The following is a 20,464-nucleotide window of genomic DNA, read 5'->3' as shown; positions in this document are numbered from 1 at the left end:
GGAAGTGGATGAAAAAAGAACCACCAACAAGATCCGAATGGATAGAAATTGTAAAGGATATTTATAACATGGAAAGTTTATCCTTTTCATTAAGGCAGTGTATTGATAAATTTTTTATTTATTGGGAAAAATGGCTGCTAAATCTGAAAACAATTGGATCAGGAAAAGAGAGCTGGACAGCAGGCAGTGACTGATAGGGACAACTAAGCTGCGACGTGGATAATGACATGGGCATAGTCTGTATACTTAGACTGGGATATACTAAATGATCAGTGGTATCAATACATATTTTGTAGAATCAACTTGTGATGGTGAAAGTGACCTGGCTCGCACATTATGGAATGTTTATGTAATAGTAGACATTTACAACAGAAACTTTAATATACCTTATGTCTCTTTTAAGGTACTTTAAGGTAACCCCTGACATAGTTTGGACCGGTAAACATTAAATATGAATCTATAATATAATGTATTGTGAAATGTATTATATACACTGTATTACTCTTGGTGACCACTTGTTTATGTTCACTGTACTTAGAACTCCGTATGGAAAATTTAAAAAAATAAAGTTTAAAAAAAGAAAAGAAAATACATTTAAGGAGCATTTGCATGTATTTGCAATTACTTTCAAATATGTCTTAAAAAATATTTAAAATACTGAATTTTCAATTACAAAGTATTTGATTTAATGGAATTATTTGAAAAGCATAGGAATGAAAATTCACCCCGTGCCTGCGAATAATATCTCCGAGAGGCAGCATGTACAGAGAGAACAGGAGGGGTCCCAAGATGCCTTGTGGGATGCCACAGCCCATACTAACATGCTCAGAGAAGTGGTCATCCAACTTTACAGTGAACTGTCCCCCAGTAATATATGTACAAAACCAATTTAAAACATTGCCTGAGAGACCGACCAAATTTTCAAGCCTATCAATTAAAATATCATGGTCTATTGTGTCGAATGTGGCGCTACGATCTAACAGAATTAAAATGCACACATCATTCGAATCAATGCTAACTCTCAAGTCATTTAAGACCTTCACTAGTGCTGTCTCTGCTGTGGTGGGCTCTGAAACCTGATTGAAATATTTCTAGGATGCTGTTTCCATTAAGATACTCATTAATTTGCTTGAAGACCACTTTTTCCAATACTTTACTTTAAAACGGTAAATTTTAGATGGTTCGAAAGTTGTTCAAATCAGAACTAGTAGTTGGCTTCAGCTGTGAAACAATCCTGTTTAGTTCATTTTTACTAGTCATTGTGAAGCAGTGGATCTTAGACATTATAGGATTTTTTGGTGGGCAGCGACTGTACTCCTTTGGGTGCTTGTAATTGTGGACCTCATCTTGACAATTTTGTCCTTAAAATATAAGGAAAATTCCTCACATTTTGAGGCTGAGGCTTGGCTGGGGCAAGCTGAGCTTTAATAGGCGGTCAATGGTTGAAAACAGTATCCTAGGGTTATGCGCATTGTCAGTGATAAGCTTTGAAAAATGAATTTGTCTCGCAACAGGCATAGCTCTGTTGTATGCAATAAGATGCTCTCTAAAGATATCCAGGTGTATAGTTAATTTACTTTTCCTCCATTTACATTCTGCCCTTCTGCAGACTCTTTTTAGTTCATAAGTTCAGAAGTGTTATAAAGTGAAATTGCCCTTTAATATACTAATAGAGGAGCAGGCATCAAAATCCTTTTGGAAATCTGGCCCTTTCTGCTTGAAGATGTTAGTCTGGAAATACATTTTCTGGTGCTTACAGATATTCCTTTAAGTGACATCCATCACAAAAGCATGAATTGGCTATGTGAAACTGGTAACTGCAGGGAAGAATGCATGTGTAATGCAGGTATTAAATGTCCACTGTTCCTCAGAGATGTGTGTACCTAAGAGAACTGATGTGGTTTTAAAGGCGAAGGGTGGTCACACCAAAATTTTGATTTTATTTAGTTTTTAACTATTTACTGCTATTTGTGTTATTTTTTCAGTATTTATAACCTTTCATGTCATTATTTTTGAAAGCAACTTATTTTTGAAAGCAACTTAACTTAGCAACTTAGCATTTTTTTATTAAAGCCACTTTCCAAGTCTCATGATGCTCACATCTGGAGAAAAGCCTTAAATAGAACACACCCTAAAAAGGGCAAGGATTGGCTAGATTTGGCATCTGCGCAAAGGAGTTAAAGGACTTCATGTGGTACCATACTGCAAAACATTGTGATACTTCCTTTTTCACAAATGGTGTTGCAAATATGGAGATGATATAGCCTTGTTGGTGGTCAAAGATATGCAGTATTAGTAGGAAGTGAGTCAAGAAGTTAAGAGTATTGTTCATAAATCAGCATTTTCAGACTGATCCAATCTGCATCAGTGATGTTGTACATCATTTTTTCTAAAACCAGGGTATAAGTGAAAATAAGATTCACTAGTGTTGTATACACTTTTATTTGAATTTATTTAATAATCACACTTCTTCAACAATGATGGCAGTTCCTTAAAGGATTAGACAATGCACTAATATTTCCAGCTTGGAATGGGTAATATGATAAACGAAATTAAAACATTGAAAAAATGTTAAAATCAGCAATGAAGACCATTAACCGCAATGCTTAATGGTTAGAATGTCAGAATATATAATACATCTGATAAACAAGCACGAAACCATCCAGACCCACGGCGCAACTTGGCGAACTATATTTTTTGTTGATTTTACACGCTCATATATGGCAGTTGGTTGAAAATAGACACTTCATGCTACAATCATGATAACGGCAATGACTATGCTGTGAAGTTTAGGTAGCAAACAACAAGGCTGAATAATTTTTACGTAATTTACATAGAAACTATATGCTCAGATCGCCTAGTTGCACTCACTGTGGCCAAGCAGAATCGATAACGTTTCAGAAAATATATAACGTTAAAAGATTAAATTCAATCTTCTACTGGGAGTTTTGCCTTTTATTGAGGGTGTGACAGAAAATTTTGGTGCCGCTGACTGTCAGCGAATGTTTTTCACATTTACCGTTCGATTGAGCAAGTACCATTCACAGTACATTTTTATGGGTTTAGTGTTGTCAGATTGTGCTAGCTACTTTACATGAACCTTGTACGGCGATCAATAAAGGCTAACAGCACAGTACCACTTACTTCTTGTCACTTGTACCACCACTGTAATGAACTAAAAAAAGGCTACAAACTGCCTTTTCTATGAGACATGTGTTGTCGAGCTCACACGCATACACTGCTGGGCTGGCGACATTCTAAAGAATGTTAGGGTTAGCCAAAGTAATGCTAGGCGATAAAGCTGTGCATAAAAATGTTGTGCCGTACCACCTGCGCATGCGTCCTACTAAACGAAGCACCACCTGCGCATGCGTCCCACCAAACCTCCTTCAAAGGTTGTCCGTGAGTGAGTGAGTGACCACAATTTGCCACGCATAGCATACATAGAAAAATACATACATAGAAAAATGTATGTTTTATTTTTTAAATGCAGTTATTATAAGCACAAATATTTAGGAAGAGGATATTTACGGTATTGGAGGAATTTCAATTTAAAAGTCCCCAAAGCCTGATGGCATCTTCTTAAGGGAAATTCTCACTCGCTGTATCTCTGATGGTGTCTGTCTGTGTGTGTGTGTGTGTGTGTGTGTGTGTGTGTGTCTAATTGAGAAACTTGGTGCTGAGTGAATCGCATCAGAGGTGGGAAAAAAGATCCGAATTCAAATAATACTGGCCAAATTCAGGAAGAGAGAACATTTGGAGAACGAGGGTTGCTGAATATTGCATTTGTGTACGCATGCACGTACGCACAGCAAAGTTGAAAATAAGAATCTGTATACTTAGGAAACTGGTATTGGGATTTTTCAAATCAGGTGATCCACGCACCTTAAGTGGAGGCTTAAGAAAAAAGCCACAAAAAAACCTTCAGTCAGTCAGAACCTTTATTTAAATTCTCGGAGGTACAAGTTTTGTATTATATTTTGCCAGTACAATGAGTTCATGTGCACAACTGTATACATTAAAAACTTATTTTTTCCCATTTGCCCAACAAAACACTGGAAAGTACACTATGCAGTATTCTCCGGTTTTATGCATTTTCTGGTTTATTTTAATGTACGTGTGTTTTATATACTGTTCACACTGTTCCGCGGTATCAATCCGACAGAAAAGTGCTTATTGTGTTCTAAAAGATTTTTTCAATTTGAGAGTGTTATTACGATTGTATTTAGCACTTTAAATAACTGGTGGTTAATGCTCCAAATTGCTGACCCTTGCTCTGTTGGCATGGGTCTGTTGCATCAAAGCCATCGTGTTTAGGTTTCATTGTTACCAAACAGTAAAGTCAAGTTGCTGTGTCCACCATTACTGATCAGCTAACCTACATGCCAAAAAAGTCTAGTTTTAACAGGCAAATTACCCTTGTTAAATGGGAAATAGTAAATGGACTGCATTTATATAGCGCTTTTATCAAAAGTGCTTCACAACTGATGCCTCTCATTCACCCATTCACACACACACACTCACACACCAATGGTGAAAGGCTGCCATGCAAGGTACCAATCAGCTTGTTGGGAGCTATTAGGGGTGAGGTGTCTTGCTCAGGGACACTTCGACACGCCCAGGATGGGGGATCGAACCGGCAACCCTCTGACTGCCAGACAATCGCTCTTGAGCTCCTGCCCCTGAAGAAGGGTCTGTATGTCCCTGAACATCATCTAGTGGCCATAATCTTGTAGCATCACATAAATGAACAGGTCATCAGATAACAATTTACTCTGGACAGGGTGAACTAATGATAACCAAATTCAATGGAATTACATAACAAAGGATGAAGGAACACTATCTCAAGCCGCAACTTAATATGTCTTGTCCCTCAAAGAGAACTGACATTCTATACTGTCCGCAAGCATGAGACTATTGTAGGGGTTAGGGGGTCTGTTGGTAGATTTAGACCATTTATGTTGGGAACTACATTTACTGAATATTATATGAATCATATGAGAGTGTCCACTTTAGGTTCCATCACTTAGCTTAATTTCTCAAAGACTAAATTATTTTCTACGAAATAATGTTGCAGGAGAGCTTATCATATTGGTTTCAATTTCAGAACAATCTGAGACAGTAGGAGGTTTCAGTGGAAAGATTTCTGTGGAGTGGAGCAAGGCTCCATTGACTAGGCATATCAGGTTAATAGCTGTTGGCTCTCGAGTGGAATGGGTATCTATTGGTAATTATACAGATCTTTAGGTTTCTTTAGATTTAAAAAACAATTTCAATCTAAGATAGCCAATGGTATTTGCACCATCAAAAATGTATCAAAAATGTACAGCCAGAAGCAGGGTTTCAAAGGGGCGGAATATTTCCGGTAAATTTTGGAAGGGAAGTTAAGCTCGGGAATTTTGCACAATTTCAATATAAAAATCTTACCTTTTAATAGTGAACTTATTTCGGGGGGAATACACATAAAAAAGCAATACTAGGTCTTATGGCATGTTTTGGTTAAAAGGATTCCCATTTAATTGAATTGTAACCATGCACTGCATTCAGCAGCGCACTCTTCCATCACATGTACTGATAATTTGCCAGCATCCCTTTAAAGGTGCAGTGTGTGGAATTTAGTGGCATCTAGCAGAACGGACTTGGCAGAAATGGAATATTATATTCCATTTCTGTATAGCCTAATTAGTGTATAATCCCATGGAAATAAGAATTGTTGTGCTTTCGTTACCTTAGAATGAGGTCTCTCATATTTTTATATCTACATAGGGAGCGGGTCCTCTTCCACGGAGGCCGCCATGTTGCACCGCCATGTTTCTACAGTAGCCCAGAACGGACAAACGGCTCTAGAGGGGGCGCATTTGCCTTGGTACCTTCCAAAATAGCTGTGCATAATACCACACGTGTTGTTTACGGCATTGTCGCCCTTTTTAGTACAGTCTGGCTTGATTGACAATCCATTTATTCAGTAGGTGAGAGTATAAGCTTTCTAACGATGTATAACATGTCTAATTTTGCTTTTGGAATAGCGTTTCATTGGTCAGCGTAATCGAACGTTTATTATCATCGCATTCAGTTACGCATTCACTCTGTGGTAGCAGTAAAACGAAACGTTGTTAACGATTTTTCGTAATTTCTTGGAAAATACTATTATTATTGAGGACTTCTGGGCATAGCTAAGCCATATGTTTGCTGATAGACCTAGCTGACATCGTTTTCTGGACAGAAGCGGATAGAAATATATCATTGATTTACTCTGTCTATTGAAAACAGACAAGATTTCATCATTGCTATATTAGGCCTACTGCTCAAAATATTTTGGTTATATACGTTATTTAAATAGGTTAGTGGTATTTTATAATGAGGATATTTCACACTAATGTGAGCGTTAGTTAGTAGTGTAATAGTTTTTGTGACGCATCATGTCTTTCTATGATTTACTATGCAAAGCAGCTAACGTTAGCTAACGCTAGCAATAAAACACTACCACAATGCGGAACAATTAACAATCATAATCGCTATCTTACTTGTAAGCTAAGACCTATAGTTTTACAGACTAAATAACTAAATACAATTTATAAATCTATCAAGGAACCTCATCACTTGACACTTGGCTACTCGATGCTGTCGTAGACGTTTACATAATTTTTGGAACTTACAGGCCACCGTAGCTTCTCCTACGTCGTTGGAACCTCACCCCTAGATGCCACTAAATTCTACACACTGCACCTTTAAATAGGAATTCAGTAAAATTACAACCCTCTACATGCACAGTGCATTCGCCCATCACGTGTGCAGCCCACATTACTGCACTGTCTGAGCCAAAGGACTACATGCTTTCAGGTAAGTTTTGATTATATTACTGGAGTGAATACATTTTATATTTTTTTATGATATCTCAGTTAAACGGCAGATAGTAGCCTAATGCAAAGTACACTTTATTAAGCATGCTAATTTAGGAGTTTTAATTAATCTATTTCCATTAATTCTTTATTGTAAAACATTTATTTTAAGGGGTCGTAACGAATATTTTTTGTTGACGAAATTAACGCCGTCTGATAAGTAGGATATTTTTATTGCTGCGAAGCAGCATGGAGACGTCGTATAAATATTGGCAATTTTGGACAAGCAGTTAGTTTCTCTTCAAAACTTTCCGTCTTTGGTCACGTAGTGTGCTGCCGATGTCACCTGGCACTATTCACAGTATACTGCTCGTCTCTAGAACCGCAGGGTCAACTGACCCCTTGCGCAGTAAAATGGGATATATTTTGTTAATGTTTATTCCACATGTCTGTCTTTCCTTGACTTTTTCTAAAAACTTGTGCTTCAACTATCAATGTAAATAGAATTCTAAAACAAAACTCTGGGGTTTTTTTAGGCGTTAAGAGAAAAGTCTTTTTTTTGGAAGGGGTCATAGAGAATGTTTGCAATTATGTCTGCTAATGATATGGTAAAAGTTGTGTTTCTATCTGCATATGACATGGTAAATGCAGCCTAAGCAAATAGGGCTATATTTCCATTTTATTCCCATAAATTCCCGTTAATTCCCAGGGAAAGTTTCCATCCTTGAATATTCCCGGAATTTTGCAACCCTAGTCAGAATCAAACGCAACTCACGATTACTGATTGGGGAAGGCCCCACAGAGAACACAGCTTAAAATTTCTCACCCAGTAAGCTGAGGGCCCCTGCTCCAGTCCCTGCTGCAGCAAGCTCTGCTGCCCCAGGCCCTGCCCCAGACACAGCTGTCTCCTCTGCCGAGACCAGGCCAGAGCTTCGCAATGCAGAGAGATACTTGTCGTAGTTCTTCTTAGCATACACATTCTTTTCTTGTCCTACAGAAAATGGGCAAAACTTGTTGAACATATCAACAGCTTTTTCTTCATTTATACATTTTGGCTGATTTATTTTTACCAGATCTCACACTTTCTGCAGCTGGAAGTCATAATGGGTACACAATAATAAATGTTTACAGGTAGAGCAGTAACCTATTTACCACTAATCCTGAGTCAGGAAACAGAAAAAAAGCCTTGTTTCCCAAAAATGGAACTTAACCCTAAGATCTTACCATGGACCGATGAGAAAAATAAAAATTTTTAAGTATTAAAAGCATTTCAAAACCACCACTTCGAAGGGAAAGAAAAACAAGAGATGCATATAATTTCTTTCCACACAACTGGAAATTTTTCAGAGTAAGTTATTCAAACAAAAGTTGTCCTATTTCTTAACCCTGACCCCCAAGTCAGCAGGTCAGGATGTGCAGCAGGGCAGGAATGCTTCCATTGCACTAACATTCAAATGAACACTTTAGCAAACAATTTAATTCTTTGAAAAGGATCTCACATAATCAAGATGTTTGCAAATCTCAACTGGAGGCTATCACTGTTTTTCGTACAATTCAGTTCCATTTAAACACTTAGCACAAACCCCCTAGTGGTCAGCATGCGAGCCTGCCAAACTTTTTAATCTCAGACAATCATTACTCGTGCAACCAAAGTGTGAGTTGGAAACAGAAACCGAAAGTTCTCATCATCACATTCACTTACGTATTCACTCTGTGGTAGTAGTAAAAGACACTGCACCCGACAAAATGATATCAATGATTTTCGTAATTTCTTGGAAAATATAATTATTATTGAGGACTTCTGAGCATAGCTAAGCCATATATTTGCTGATAGACCTAGATGACATTGTTTTCTGGAGTAAAACAGAAGACGAGAGAACTACAACATTGATTTACTGTCCCTGTCTCTGCCTACTGAACAGAGATGACATTTCATCATCACTATGTAAGTGTTATTGCTCAAAATATTTTGGTTATAGATGTTATTTTTGAAATTGAGTGTCTAAGTAGGTTAATGGTATTCTATAATGAGGATATTTCACACTGTAATGTAAGCGTTCGTTATCTTAGCAGTTTTTATGTTTCATGCACCAGATATGACGTGAGAATTGGAAGATTGCCAAAACGTGGTGGACAGTTGAATATTGTTTTCATGTCGTTTACATACTGTAGAGTACAGACATACGAGAGTTAATTATTACACATTAAGGTACTGTACCACATTGTGTGATAATGCTTTTGCATTATTTTTCTATCTGATATCAATGTTCCATCTTAACCTTCATAAGGGGCTCATTTATATGCTTTATAATGGACAAAAAGCATTTTATTCAGTTTTGCAGACCACTGTACTGATGGATGCTTGTAATTCCCACTTGAAAATGATGCAACAGTGAGTTTCTTCAGTCAAAACAGTTGATATGTATTGAAATATGTGAATATATTGTGATTTACAGCAATGCATAATTTAGACATTTGGAATAGATTTGGAGACGCTGGGTACACTGCTTAATTTTTGCTTCATGGATAGATTTTATGAACTTGAGGTCAAGGAGTTTTTGATTCAGGACATGAATAGTTTAACCTGCTGTATATATGGTAGGGAGGTCAAACCTGTTTTGACGATCTTTCAGAAAACATATTTGGACAGTTTATTCTTCATGCATAATGTCATAAATGCTACAATATAGTCAAATAACCTTTACATCACTAATTTGCCAGAATATAACACAATTTTTAAAATTAGCCGCTTCGCTCCGCATGTAATCAGTCGTTGGAGGGAAACACATCATCACCTGTGCGACTTTGAGGGTGGGGTTATCTGTTTTTCTTCAACAACATGAACCAATATTGTATGATATTCATACAGTAAAACGAATATACTGTACCCATTTACTGGTATGTATTGTTATGGGATGCGCCATTTAATGAAGTATACTCTCAAAACGCAATATGTGCCAAAATGTATTGAAACATAGCGGCCCGTGGCTTCAAAATTCCATTGTACTTGGGGACTGGGATCGACCAGGCTCATGTCCCCATTTTCACCCTAATAAAAAAAAACACCCATTTGTAAAACTCAAATTCTTTATACCATACTGTGGACACGATCTTGGAGAAAAAATATATGTAAAAATATTGTTGTTCAAAAGTGTTTTCCCGGTGACTTAGCCTTCAGAAATAATACACTAGCAGCAGGTTAAGCAAGCTATGCAATACTTTTTTTATCTGCTGGGAATTCGGAATCCAGAGACGGTGCATATCTCCCTTTTCATCGTAATTACAGAAAACACCCATTCGTAAAACTAAAAAATACTTTATATCACACTGTAGATAAGACCTTGGCAAAGATATACATGCAAGAATATTGTATGACTTGGTCGCCAGAAATAATACACTAGCAGCACGTTATAGCAGGCTATGGAATACTACTCTATCTGCAGGGGATTCGGATTCCAGAGGGTCTCCTTTTCACCGAAATTACAAAAAACACCCATTTGTGAAACTCAAATGCTTTATACCACAATGTAGATAAGACCTTGGCAAAGAAATACATATTCAAACAACATTGTTCAATCGAGGTTTAGCTGTCTAGACATGCCAGAAAACATTTTATAGGGCCTCTTCATCTGCATAATTTGGACGAATCAGAATTGAACATTCAGGATGATGTCAAGACAGGGACTGGCTACAATTTGAATAACATTTCATTTCAGCAAAACAAAATCCCTTCTGGAGTTATTTTGAATAAGATTGCGAGCGACCAGTTTTTTTTGGTGCCACATCGCTTGTGAAATGGCTGTAGAATTCTAAGTCCCGCAGGACGCTGGCAGCTCTAATTGTTTTTAGGACACCTAAATCTACGAACGTATCAATAACTGATAACCAATTAATATTTTAAACATTTCACAGCAAGTTTTTCTCGTGGTGAAATGAATAATATTTCCTTCAATGTGGTTAGATTTTTTAAATGACCCAATTCATTTTGGTGAAGCATTAAATGCAGGCACAAATGTCAAGTTCGCATAAAAATTTCTGAAGTAAAAAAATAACATCGCTGAAATATCAGTGCACTTTTGAAATGACTGAATTGCTCTAACTACTCTGATTTTGTATATTTCCTTGTTAAATGACCTGTTAAAGTGAGCCCAGATGCCAATTTTGTTTTATGTTTCTGCATGGAACTCCCATTATGATTACATTGCAGGCAGAACATTTAACCTCCCTATATATGGGATCTCTCAGTATTTCATTGCAAACTAAAAAATAGCAAATTCGAATAAACAAGGTCCTGAGAGTTTCGGGAGTGGGTGGAGCTGAGAACGGATGCAGAGCTTCCATCATTTCTGCTGGGTCTGAATTTCAACAGTAATTCACCTGTATTTATTACTTGCCATCCACATAAGGAAGTTAACTTCAATAAATGTAGGCACTTCATTTTTGCTTTTTTGCCTGAACAATTGCCTTTGTGGCACTTTATTTCTTCCTAAATTATGAATATAAACTAATCCAAGTATTGTAAATGGTACAAATGTCTTGCTTCATTTAAGCCATTTTGCAAGTCTCTGTAATGCTCATATCTGGAGTTACAAAGCTTTAAATAGGGTACCCCCTAAATGGGCAAGGATTAACCAGATTTGGCATGTGCGCAAAGCGGTTAAAGTTGCACTTGGTAACTATTTATTAGAAAGATTTTGGGGAACAGTCATGTTTACTTGGTAGCAGTTGTAGAAAAAGCTGCTGTGAGAGAAACCCAGCAGTATTCCTGCATCAATACCCTTAAATTCAGCACTCAAAAAAAAGGATTCCTCCCAAATTTTAGTTGACAAAACAACATGGTTTACAATAGGAACCAATCAATGAGATAGGCCAGTTAACTTCTGGAACTGTTAAACATTGAGATTGACCTTGCCCATTCACATAACAGTACACATAGCTAGATGCATTGAGACAGAGTTTCAGCAAAGGCATACAAAGAACAAGCGCAGGCACTAATGTCAAAAATTAATTTAAAAATTGGATAGAGCTTGCTCTAAAACTCGAATAAACAAGGTCCTGAGAGTTTCGGGAGTGGGTGGAGCTGAGAATGGATGCAGAGCTTCCATCATTTCTGCTGGGTCTGAATTTCAACAGTAATTCACCTGTATTTATTGCTTGCCATCCACATAAGGAAGTTAACTTCAATAAATGTAGGCACTTAAGTAGCTACATAGCTTGATAATGTTACTTCATTTCCTGACCAAGGCTTGAAAGAATGTTTGCTAACATTATTTGTGTGGTAGATTTGGGTGTATCGTGGCCTCAGTTTGGTACAGAAGTATTGGGTACTGGTCATTTTACAATAGGACCTTTTTGAAAAAGATAAGCGGTCATCTACTGTCTGAAAGGTCCCACTAAAATGTCCTGGTTTGATGTATTAGGTAACTGTTAGTCTGCGATAGAGGGTAACGTTAGCCTTAGTTCAACAAATTACTTGTTTAAAAAATATTTCATTACCGTTAGCTATTGAACTCAGCAAAATTATCACTTCATTAGCTACAGAACTTTTGGTGACTAAATGGAAAATGTTTTATTGCATTATTGGTAAGCTCTGACATTTTTAGTGTAGCCAGCGTTTTGCCAGTCTGTAGTCCTCCTGGCTGAGGAGTCATAGCGAGGAATGTTGATGCAAGTTGACGACAAGGAGTATGAAGAAGGGATGTGGAGGGTGGTGGTGTGTCTCTCGATAGACTGGGCCAACAGGTTCCTGGATTTAAGATGTTTTCGCAAAATTGTGACCGTTGAGAAAGTTACTTGATTGTATAGTTATATAGTATGCTTAAAATGTACTTTTTAAAAGTATACTTCGAAGAATGTCATTACGTTGTACTTCCTATACTTAAAATATGTACACTAAATATCATATAGTTATAGTGGTAGAGGGTTTCATTTGGCCCTGCCGCCACAACTCAAAACCATATCTGGCAGTTAACACTTCGACCGTGGGACTCACAAACAAACTAGAATACTAGCTTGCAGTCAAATTACAGCAGTTCTTATTTTAATCAGAAAAGAAGAGGAAAATACATTTTAGTGACAAGCTGTAAATAGGGACATGCCTGTTACTCAACATTTTTATATGTATTTCACTGAAATGTACATTTATAAACAGTTATTCATCAAACTTTGTCAGATAGTTCTCAGCACAGTCTACAAGTTAAGGTCATCCATGTTAGTATCATTTAGGATATAAAGGTGAGTCGGATCATAAATCGTTTTGTACAGTGCTGGTACAGTTGCCATTTGAGGATTGTATGGGCAATGTGCAATTCAGTCCTATACCAAATGCTTAATGGAAAACAAACAGCCATCTGTTCACATGCATTAATTATAAGCACACCCAGATTGGACTGTATAGTGGGCTGTTTGCTTTTGCCATTTGGTTTTGTGTTTGTTTTTAATGCATAAATAGCTATGGCCAAATTCATTTAACTTTTCATTTATTTCATGTAAGAGGCTAATCTTGTGCAAACTCCAATGGTCTGTTGTCAAACAGATAAATGCCTCATTTTGCAATGCTGTAAGACAATGAACATAACTTCATACTTTTATCAGAGCGACTTGCATTGTATCCAATTATACAGCTGGATATATACTGGAGCAATGCAGTTTAAGGGTGCTCAAGGCTACAACGGCAATGTCCTACCGGCGAATCGAACCTGCAACCTTTAGGTTACAAGACCAGCTCCTTAGCCATTATACTACACTGCCGCCTTACTACAGTAGGCAACAAGGAAGTAGTAAAAATCCAGCATAACCAATCAGACTATTAAGTTATGAATGTAGCCTAATTGAAATGGGTAATTAGGCTACTACTGATGTGCCAGATGTTACAAGCACATGAGACATCCGCACAAACGCATATAATCGCACATATAATCTTTCCATTTCTTTTTATAATTGGTTGCTGGAGTCAAGTGATGTGAACCTGGTGGTCCTGGGGTGGGGGTGGGGTTACACCCATGTGATAAGATCAGGGAAATGCACATGGCGTAGTGTAAGACAGGAGAAATGGTGGGCTGATGCGAATGGGTTAGCGCAACTTTTGCATATTCTGCTGAAAGACGCAGTGTTTGTGGAATTTTGTGAGTTTGCCTCATTTAAAGGCGTTCCGGAGTCAAGAAAAGTTCTGGTGTGGGCTGAAGAGGAAAACGGACCGTTCTTTTTTTTTGTTGAGTGATGATATCTTCATGCCCGTAACCATGCCACATAGCCGCCGAAGACCCTGCAGCCATCCTCGATTTTTCAGGTTCTTGTATTATCACACTGGTGCAACGCCACACCGCACTTGCAGGGAAATTTGGGACTGACTTGGTTTTATTTCTTTTTTTTAATTTAAAAACTAAACTAAAGCAAACCATAACCAACGAGAGCTGTCCGCCTGAGGGGGGTAGTCGGACCGGCCGAGGAAGTCGTAGGTAAGCCCCACTCTTAGGACCAGGTTTGACGTCAGCACCAGTCATTACTTTTCTTCCTAGCGAAAACTCTGCAGTATACATTTTTCGTTGCAAACATTTCTCATGCATTAATCCAAGAATACATAACGGGCCAGTGGGGACCGCATTTGTAACACAGATCTGTTTGACGAAAAATTGCAGTGCTAGGCTAAATATTTTCTGAGTAAATGAGCAAAATCCAAAAACTGTTATGTTTATACCGACTCTCCCCTTTGTCTGTAACAAGTAGCTATACAGTATAATTGTTTTTAATTTAAAATTTATTCAAGATAAATTGCCCGTAGTCGTGTCTGTCCTGTTAGCATCTAGTACCTTGTTTACCAAATAGGACAATTATTGAAATTACTGAATTGTTGAAATAAACAATTATTGTTCAACATTTTGATGTGTGGAAAATTCTCCATTCACTCTGCTTCACACAGTTTCTTTTTGTTTCACAAATGAGTAACTGGAATCCCACTGAGCTGTTTGGCATGCGATGAAGTATGTGAGCCATGAAGCCAAACCCAAGAGCAAACCGGAACTCATATTGGCCATAGAGACATTCTGGGCTTACAGAGCTCTGCAGGAGAGACATTGACCATCTGAACAAAGTGTTGCACTGAGTTGTGAAATTGTGACGCAGACAGGAATGCAGGCATTTGTAATTTAATTGGAGCAAATTTCATTGGATTTCTTTCACCCCGCTGTGGTACTGGCTTTACCTACAATATTTGTGGTCTGTTGTTGCCGCTGAATATCATTAAAACTATTTTCCTCAAATACATTGGTTTGTGCGAATTTGTTGTCAATCTATCCATGGTAGTACACCAAACTCTTTAAAAAAAGAGGCATGAGAACGTTCTCTGACTTGCTGGAAAAAACGGTTGTTTGCTTTAATACAATGTTAAAATTAGCCGCTTCCCTCCGCATGTAATCACAATCATTGGGGGGGAAAGGCATCATCGTTTGTGCACCTTTTAGAGTGGGGTTATCTTTCTTCAGCAACATGAACCAATATTTAGTATTATTCGTACAGTAAAAGTAATACACTGTACGCATTTACTCTTTTACTGTTACAGGATGGACATTTAATGAAATATGTAGGCTACTCTCAAAACCCTAAAAGTGTCAACACGTCTCAGTTTTAAACCTAGCAGCCCCAAGGATGCTTTCCACAATTCCACATTATAGACAAGACCATGGCGAAGATAGCCACCATTAATATAGTGTACACTGGCAGATGGTTAGACACCCTCTTTGCAGCATAACTGCAACCAATCGAAATTGAAGAACCAGGATGATGACAAGAGAGGTTGGCTACAATTTGAATTACATTTCATTTCACCAATAAAAAATCCCTTCTGGGGTTATATCAAATAAGAGAGAGAGCACCGTTTTTCTTTTTTTGTGGGGGGGGGGGGGGTTTTGGTGCCATTGTGCTTCTGAAATTGCTGCAGTCCCGCAGGACGCCAGCAGCTTAACATTTTAGGACACCTAAATATATGAAAAAGATTTTGGTGCAGGGAGAAATACTCATAAACAAAGTCAAAGTATCATAATTTCTTAATTCATTATTTTCACAGAGAATAACAAAATAAACGAGAAAACGTTTTTAAAAATGATACAATGTCATTCTACAGTCAATATCTGGGACTAAATATTGAATAAATATACAACCTTACTGTTGGTTTTACGTGTAGTGATGTCCCTTTTGAGACTGTGTGGTCATATATTGTCTTGGACAAACCGTTTGGGAAATATACGCGCATTTGTGGCGCCTGGGTATCTTCCAAAATAGCTGTGCGTAATACCACACCTGTTGTTTACGGCGTCGTCGCCCTTTTTAGTACAGTCGGGCTTAATTGACAATTCATTTATTCAGTAGGCGAGAGTATAAGCTTTCTAATGATGTATAACATGTCTAATTCTGCTTTTGGAATAGCGTTTTATAGGTCAGCGTAACAGAAAATATTCTTAGCATCGCATTCACTTATGCATTCACTCTGTTAGCAGAAAAATACGCTGCATCCAACGAAACGTGGTCAATGACATTTCGTAATTTCTTGGAAAATACTATTATTATTGAGGACTTCTGAACATAGCTAAGCCATATGTTTGCTGATAGACCTAGCTGACATCGTTTTCTGGAGCAAAACAGAAGCGAATAGAACAGTATCATTGATACTGTCTCTGTCTCTATCTACTGAACATTGATGAGATTTCATCATTGCTATGTAAGTATTACTGCTCAAAATATTTCGGTTATATACGTTATTTTTGAAATTGAGTATCTTTAAATAGGTTAGTGGTGTTATATAATGTGGATATTTCACACTGTAATGTAAGCGTTAGATGGTAGTGTAATAGTTTTTGTGAAGCATGCAACAGTGATGACGTGAGAGTTGGAACATTGCCAAAACGTGGACGGTTGAAAATTGTTTTCATGTTGTCCCATCCCCATACAAGAAAACATACGAGAGTACAGAGTATAGAAATACACACAAGTTAATTATTACACATTTAGGTACTGTACCGCATTGTGTGACAATATTTTTGCATTATTTTTTTAATCTGATAGCAATGTTTCATCTTAAACCTTCATAAGGGGCTCATGTATATGCTTTATGGACAAAGAGCATTTTATTCAATTTCGGAGAGATTTTGGATATGTTTCTGGGCACCTAGATATTTTAGACCACTGTAACTGACAGAAAGCTTGTAATTTCCATTTGAAAATTATGCAACAGTGATTTTCTTGAGTCAAAACAGTTGATTTGTAGTGAAATACGTGAATATGTTGTGATTTACAGCAATACATAATTTAGACATTTTGGATAGATTTGGAGACGCTGGGTACACTGCTTAGTTTTTGCTTCATACATCTATAGTTGTTCTACATATCCACCCTTAGATTTTATGAACTTGTGGTCAAGAAGTTTTTGATCTAGCACATGTATAGTTTAACCTCCTGTATATATGCAATCTCTCAGTATTTCATTACAAACTTAAAAAGTGCTCATTTATTTTTGATTTTTTGTCAAAACAATTGCATTTGTGGCACTTTATTTCTTCCAAAATTATGAATATAAACTAATCTGCGTTAGTATTGTAAATTGTACAAATGTCTTGCTTCATTTAAGCCATTTTTCAAGTCTCTGGGGTGTTCACATCTGGAGTTATGACGCTTTAAATAGGGTACCCCCTAAATGGGCAAGGATTGGAAAGATTTGGCTTGTGCCTTAAGGGGTTAATATAGTATTTGTGTTATGACAGCATTGTACTTACCCGTGTTTAGCAGTTGTCTACGACCATGAAATGCACTTTTTTGTACGTCGCTTTGGATAAAAGTGTCTGCCAAATGAATGTAATGTACTTCAAGTTCACTTCTAATATATAACATGGATTGTGATATAACTACACTATAAATACACATCTATTATCATCAAATAACACTGAATGCAATTTACTGTTTATTTTGAACACAGTAGTGATAAATTACAATTGTATGAAAGTGTTTTTCCCAATATCAACAAATCACCAATTCAAATCATTTTGTAAAGTGTCCCAATTTAGTACACTTAGATACAACTAAGTACACTAAAGTTGCATAGAAGTTAAAATGGGGCCAATTAACTTCTTAACAGTGGCTAATTTGCACTGTTAGTACATGATTAGACAGATACTTAAAGTATACTTAGTAATATTTTTTAAAGTATACTTAAATGTTTATTTTTTCACTTGTATGGGTGTCAAATATCAGAAAGATGAGATGTCAAGGTTAAAAGGGTACTATAATCCCACTTAACATATTTGTTCATTTATACTAGGGCTGTCAAATTAACGCATTAATTTCGATTAATTAATTAATTATAAAATAACGCATTAAAAAAATAACACAAATTAACGCATATATTATTTATGTCAATTAATTGATGTACCGATGTTACTGTAAATTTCTGCGTGTTGAATAACACTACCTATATTGCCAAATAACCCAACCGTCGCATTTTTCCACACTGTCAGCCATTATGGGGTTCAGACACTCTGACAAACCGGCCCTTCAGCTGGAGCGGCCGGTGTGGCTCTGAGCCTCTGAGAGCAGCACTAATTTCTAAACGACAAGAGAGCACTCAGGGTGTCACTGACACCAGCGGAGTGAATTTACGAACGCACCCCTTTGACACCGTGCGTCGCACAATTCCAACCAGTGGTGCGTTAGTTGCGCATGTAAATAGTATGTTAAATAGTTAAACAAGCACGAAACCGTGCAGACCCACAGCGCACCAATACAAAGTGTCACGAGTAAAACTTGGCTAACTATATAGCTAGCTAGCTATGGTATGTCCTCACCTCTGTAACGGTATTTGTTGTGCTCCATGTGTCCATACATCTGTATCGGTGGTACGCGCCGATAGGCGAAACGCTAACATGTTACTTTAGCTAACCCTAACGTTAGGTGATGAAGCTGTGCTAAAAAATCTTGTGCCATTCGAAGTGGTGATTTTGGGAGATGCATCTGCGCATGCGTCCTACTAAACGAAGCACCACCTGCGCATGCGTCCCATCAAACGTCCCTCTCAGGTCGACTGAGTGAGTGAGTGAGTGACCACAATTTGTCATGCGTAGCCCACGGCGGCAGTTCCTGTGTGCCGTGGGGAAAAGACTGTTATGGCCACTTTGGTGCTTAACCTGGGGTCTGAGGGTAAAATGAGGCACACTGGTGATTGTGCCGTGCTCTGACATTTGTGTAAATTTCATCAACTTTATATGCAGTGATTCCAAGGTGTTTCATATCTCTGTTTTCAGCACAAACTCAGCTACAATAATATGGCAGCAGTAAGTAGGTCAATCATATTGCTCTAAAAACACACAAACTGTAAACAGTAGTTTTGAACATGCACAGGAATGTTGTAATAAAACACACTAAACAATTGTAAGTAAGATTTTGGTCACTGAAATGTGTTCAAGGTCTTGGGTATCAAAAGATGACAATATTTTAACAAATCCAATGAGAAATATAAAATAAATTGCTAAAAGTTAGTGTTGTGGCTACTATTTTTCCAACACCAGGTGAGAATGGGAGGGCAAATGGCCTTTCTGTAACGAATATGCATTGGGTAGGACCTGCCAGCTAAGTAGGCTATTCACACCTGGCCGCATGCCTCCCCACCACTAAGACAAAGACTCAGTGAGCCATTTAGAAGACAGAAACAAAGACATCTTTTGATTTTAGAACATTTATTGAAGCAAACTATATGCATGGAAGATGAGATGAGACTGGTGTACTCTTGCAACGCTTGTGTGGCCTCTTAGCTAGTGGTGAACTAGGCCGTGTTTCCTGATCAGCATCTCTGTAAATATGATAAAAACAAAATTGTTAGGAAATGTGACATCAAATCAAACTTTATTTATATAGCACATTTCCTTCAACAGGGGAAAATTAAATGTGCTTTACAAAAAAGGGACAAACCACTAACTAATGAAAACAAAACTCAGGAAATGTGACATGGTTACATCGTATACAAACAAAGAACCAAACAAACACAACCAGACGCAGAGAGGTACCCTATAATTTTGAGAAGCAATGGTTAGAATCATTCGTAGTGTGGGAATTTACAAGCGCGCATATTAGTGAATATTCCTACAAACACACAGAGAATGTAATACAGCACACATTTACAAATAATGCAAGCTATCAACGAAACAACATTAGCTAAACTAAATATACATATATATTCCAGCTCAACTACACGCAACTCATCAATAACAATGCCTCAATCTGAAGTAGGCTAGGTCTGTTTAGCCAAGTGGTTATTATATTGCTATTTCCCGAATTTACTTACAGTATGCTAATATCGATTGTGCGAGGACATCAGTTTTAGAATCCTAGCCACGCCACTACACACCAGGCATGGGCTATTTATTACCAATATGATCGAAAAAAATACAGTCCATCTGCTACTTCTAACACACAACCAGACGCAGAGAGCCTAGCCTATAATTTTGAGATGCAATAGTTCAAATCATTCGTAGTGTGGGAATTTACAAACGCGCATATTGCTGGATATTCCTACAAACACAGAGATACGTTGCAATACAGTACACATATTTACCAATATGATCATAAGAAATATACTTACTCATGAA

General features: G+C 37.5%; 1 protein-coding gene across 5 annotated transcripts in view; it reads right to left on the bottom strand.

Moving 5' to 3' along the window:
- The window catches only part of ubr3 (ubiquitin protein ligase E3 component n-recognin 3), a 418,217-nt gene that overhangs the window by 379,548 nt on the left and 18,205 nt on the right, over positions 1-20,464 (bottom strand). For 4 of the 5 annotated variants that reach the window (XM_035408072.1, XM_035408074.1, XM_035408073.1 and 1 more), the window contains exon 4: positions 7,666-7,830. The exons of the other annotated variant lie outside the window; for it this stretch is intronic. In XM_035408072.1, the coding sequence (XP_035263963.1) occupies positions 7,666-7,830 (165 nt within the window). The remainder of the gene's footprint in view (positions 1-7,665; positions 7,831-20,464) is intronic. 5 annotated transcript variants of the gene reach the window in all.

The sequence above is a fragment of the Anguilla anguilla genome, chromosome 3, assembly GCF_013347855.1.
Source record: "Anguilla anguilla isolate fAngAng1 chromosome 3, fAngAng1.pri, whole genome shotgun sequence".
NCBI lineage: Eukaryota > Metazoa > Chordata > Actinopteri > Anguilliformes > Anguillidae > Anguilla > Anguilla anguilla.
The sequence above is the reverse complement of the archived record's forward strand: the minus strand, read 5'-3'. Positions and strand labels throughout refer to the sequence as shown.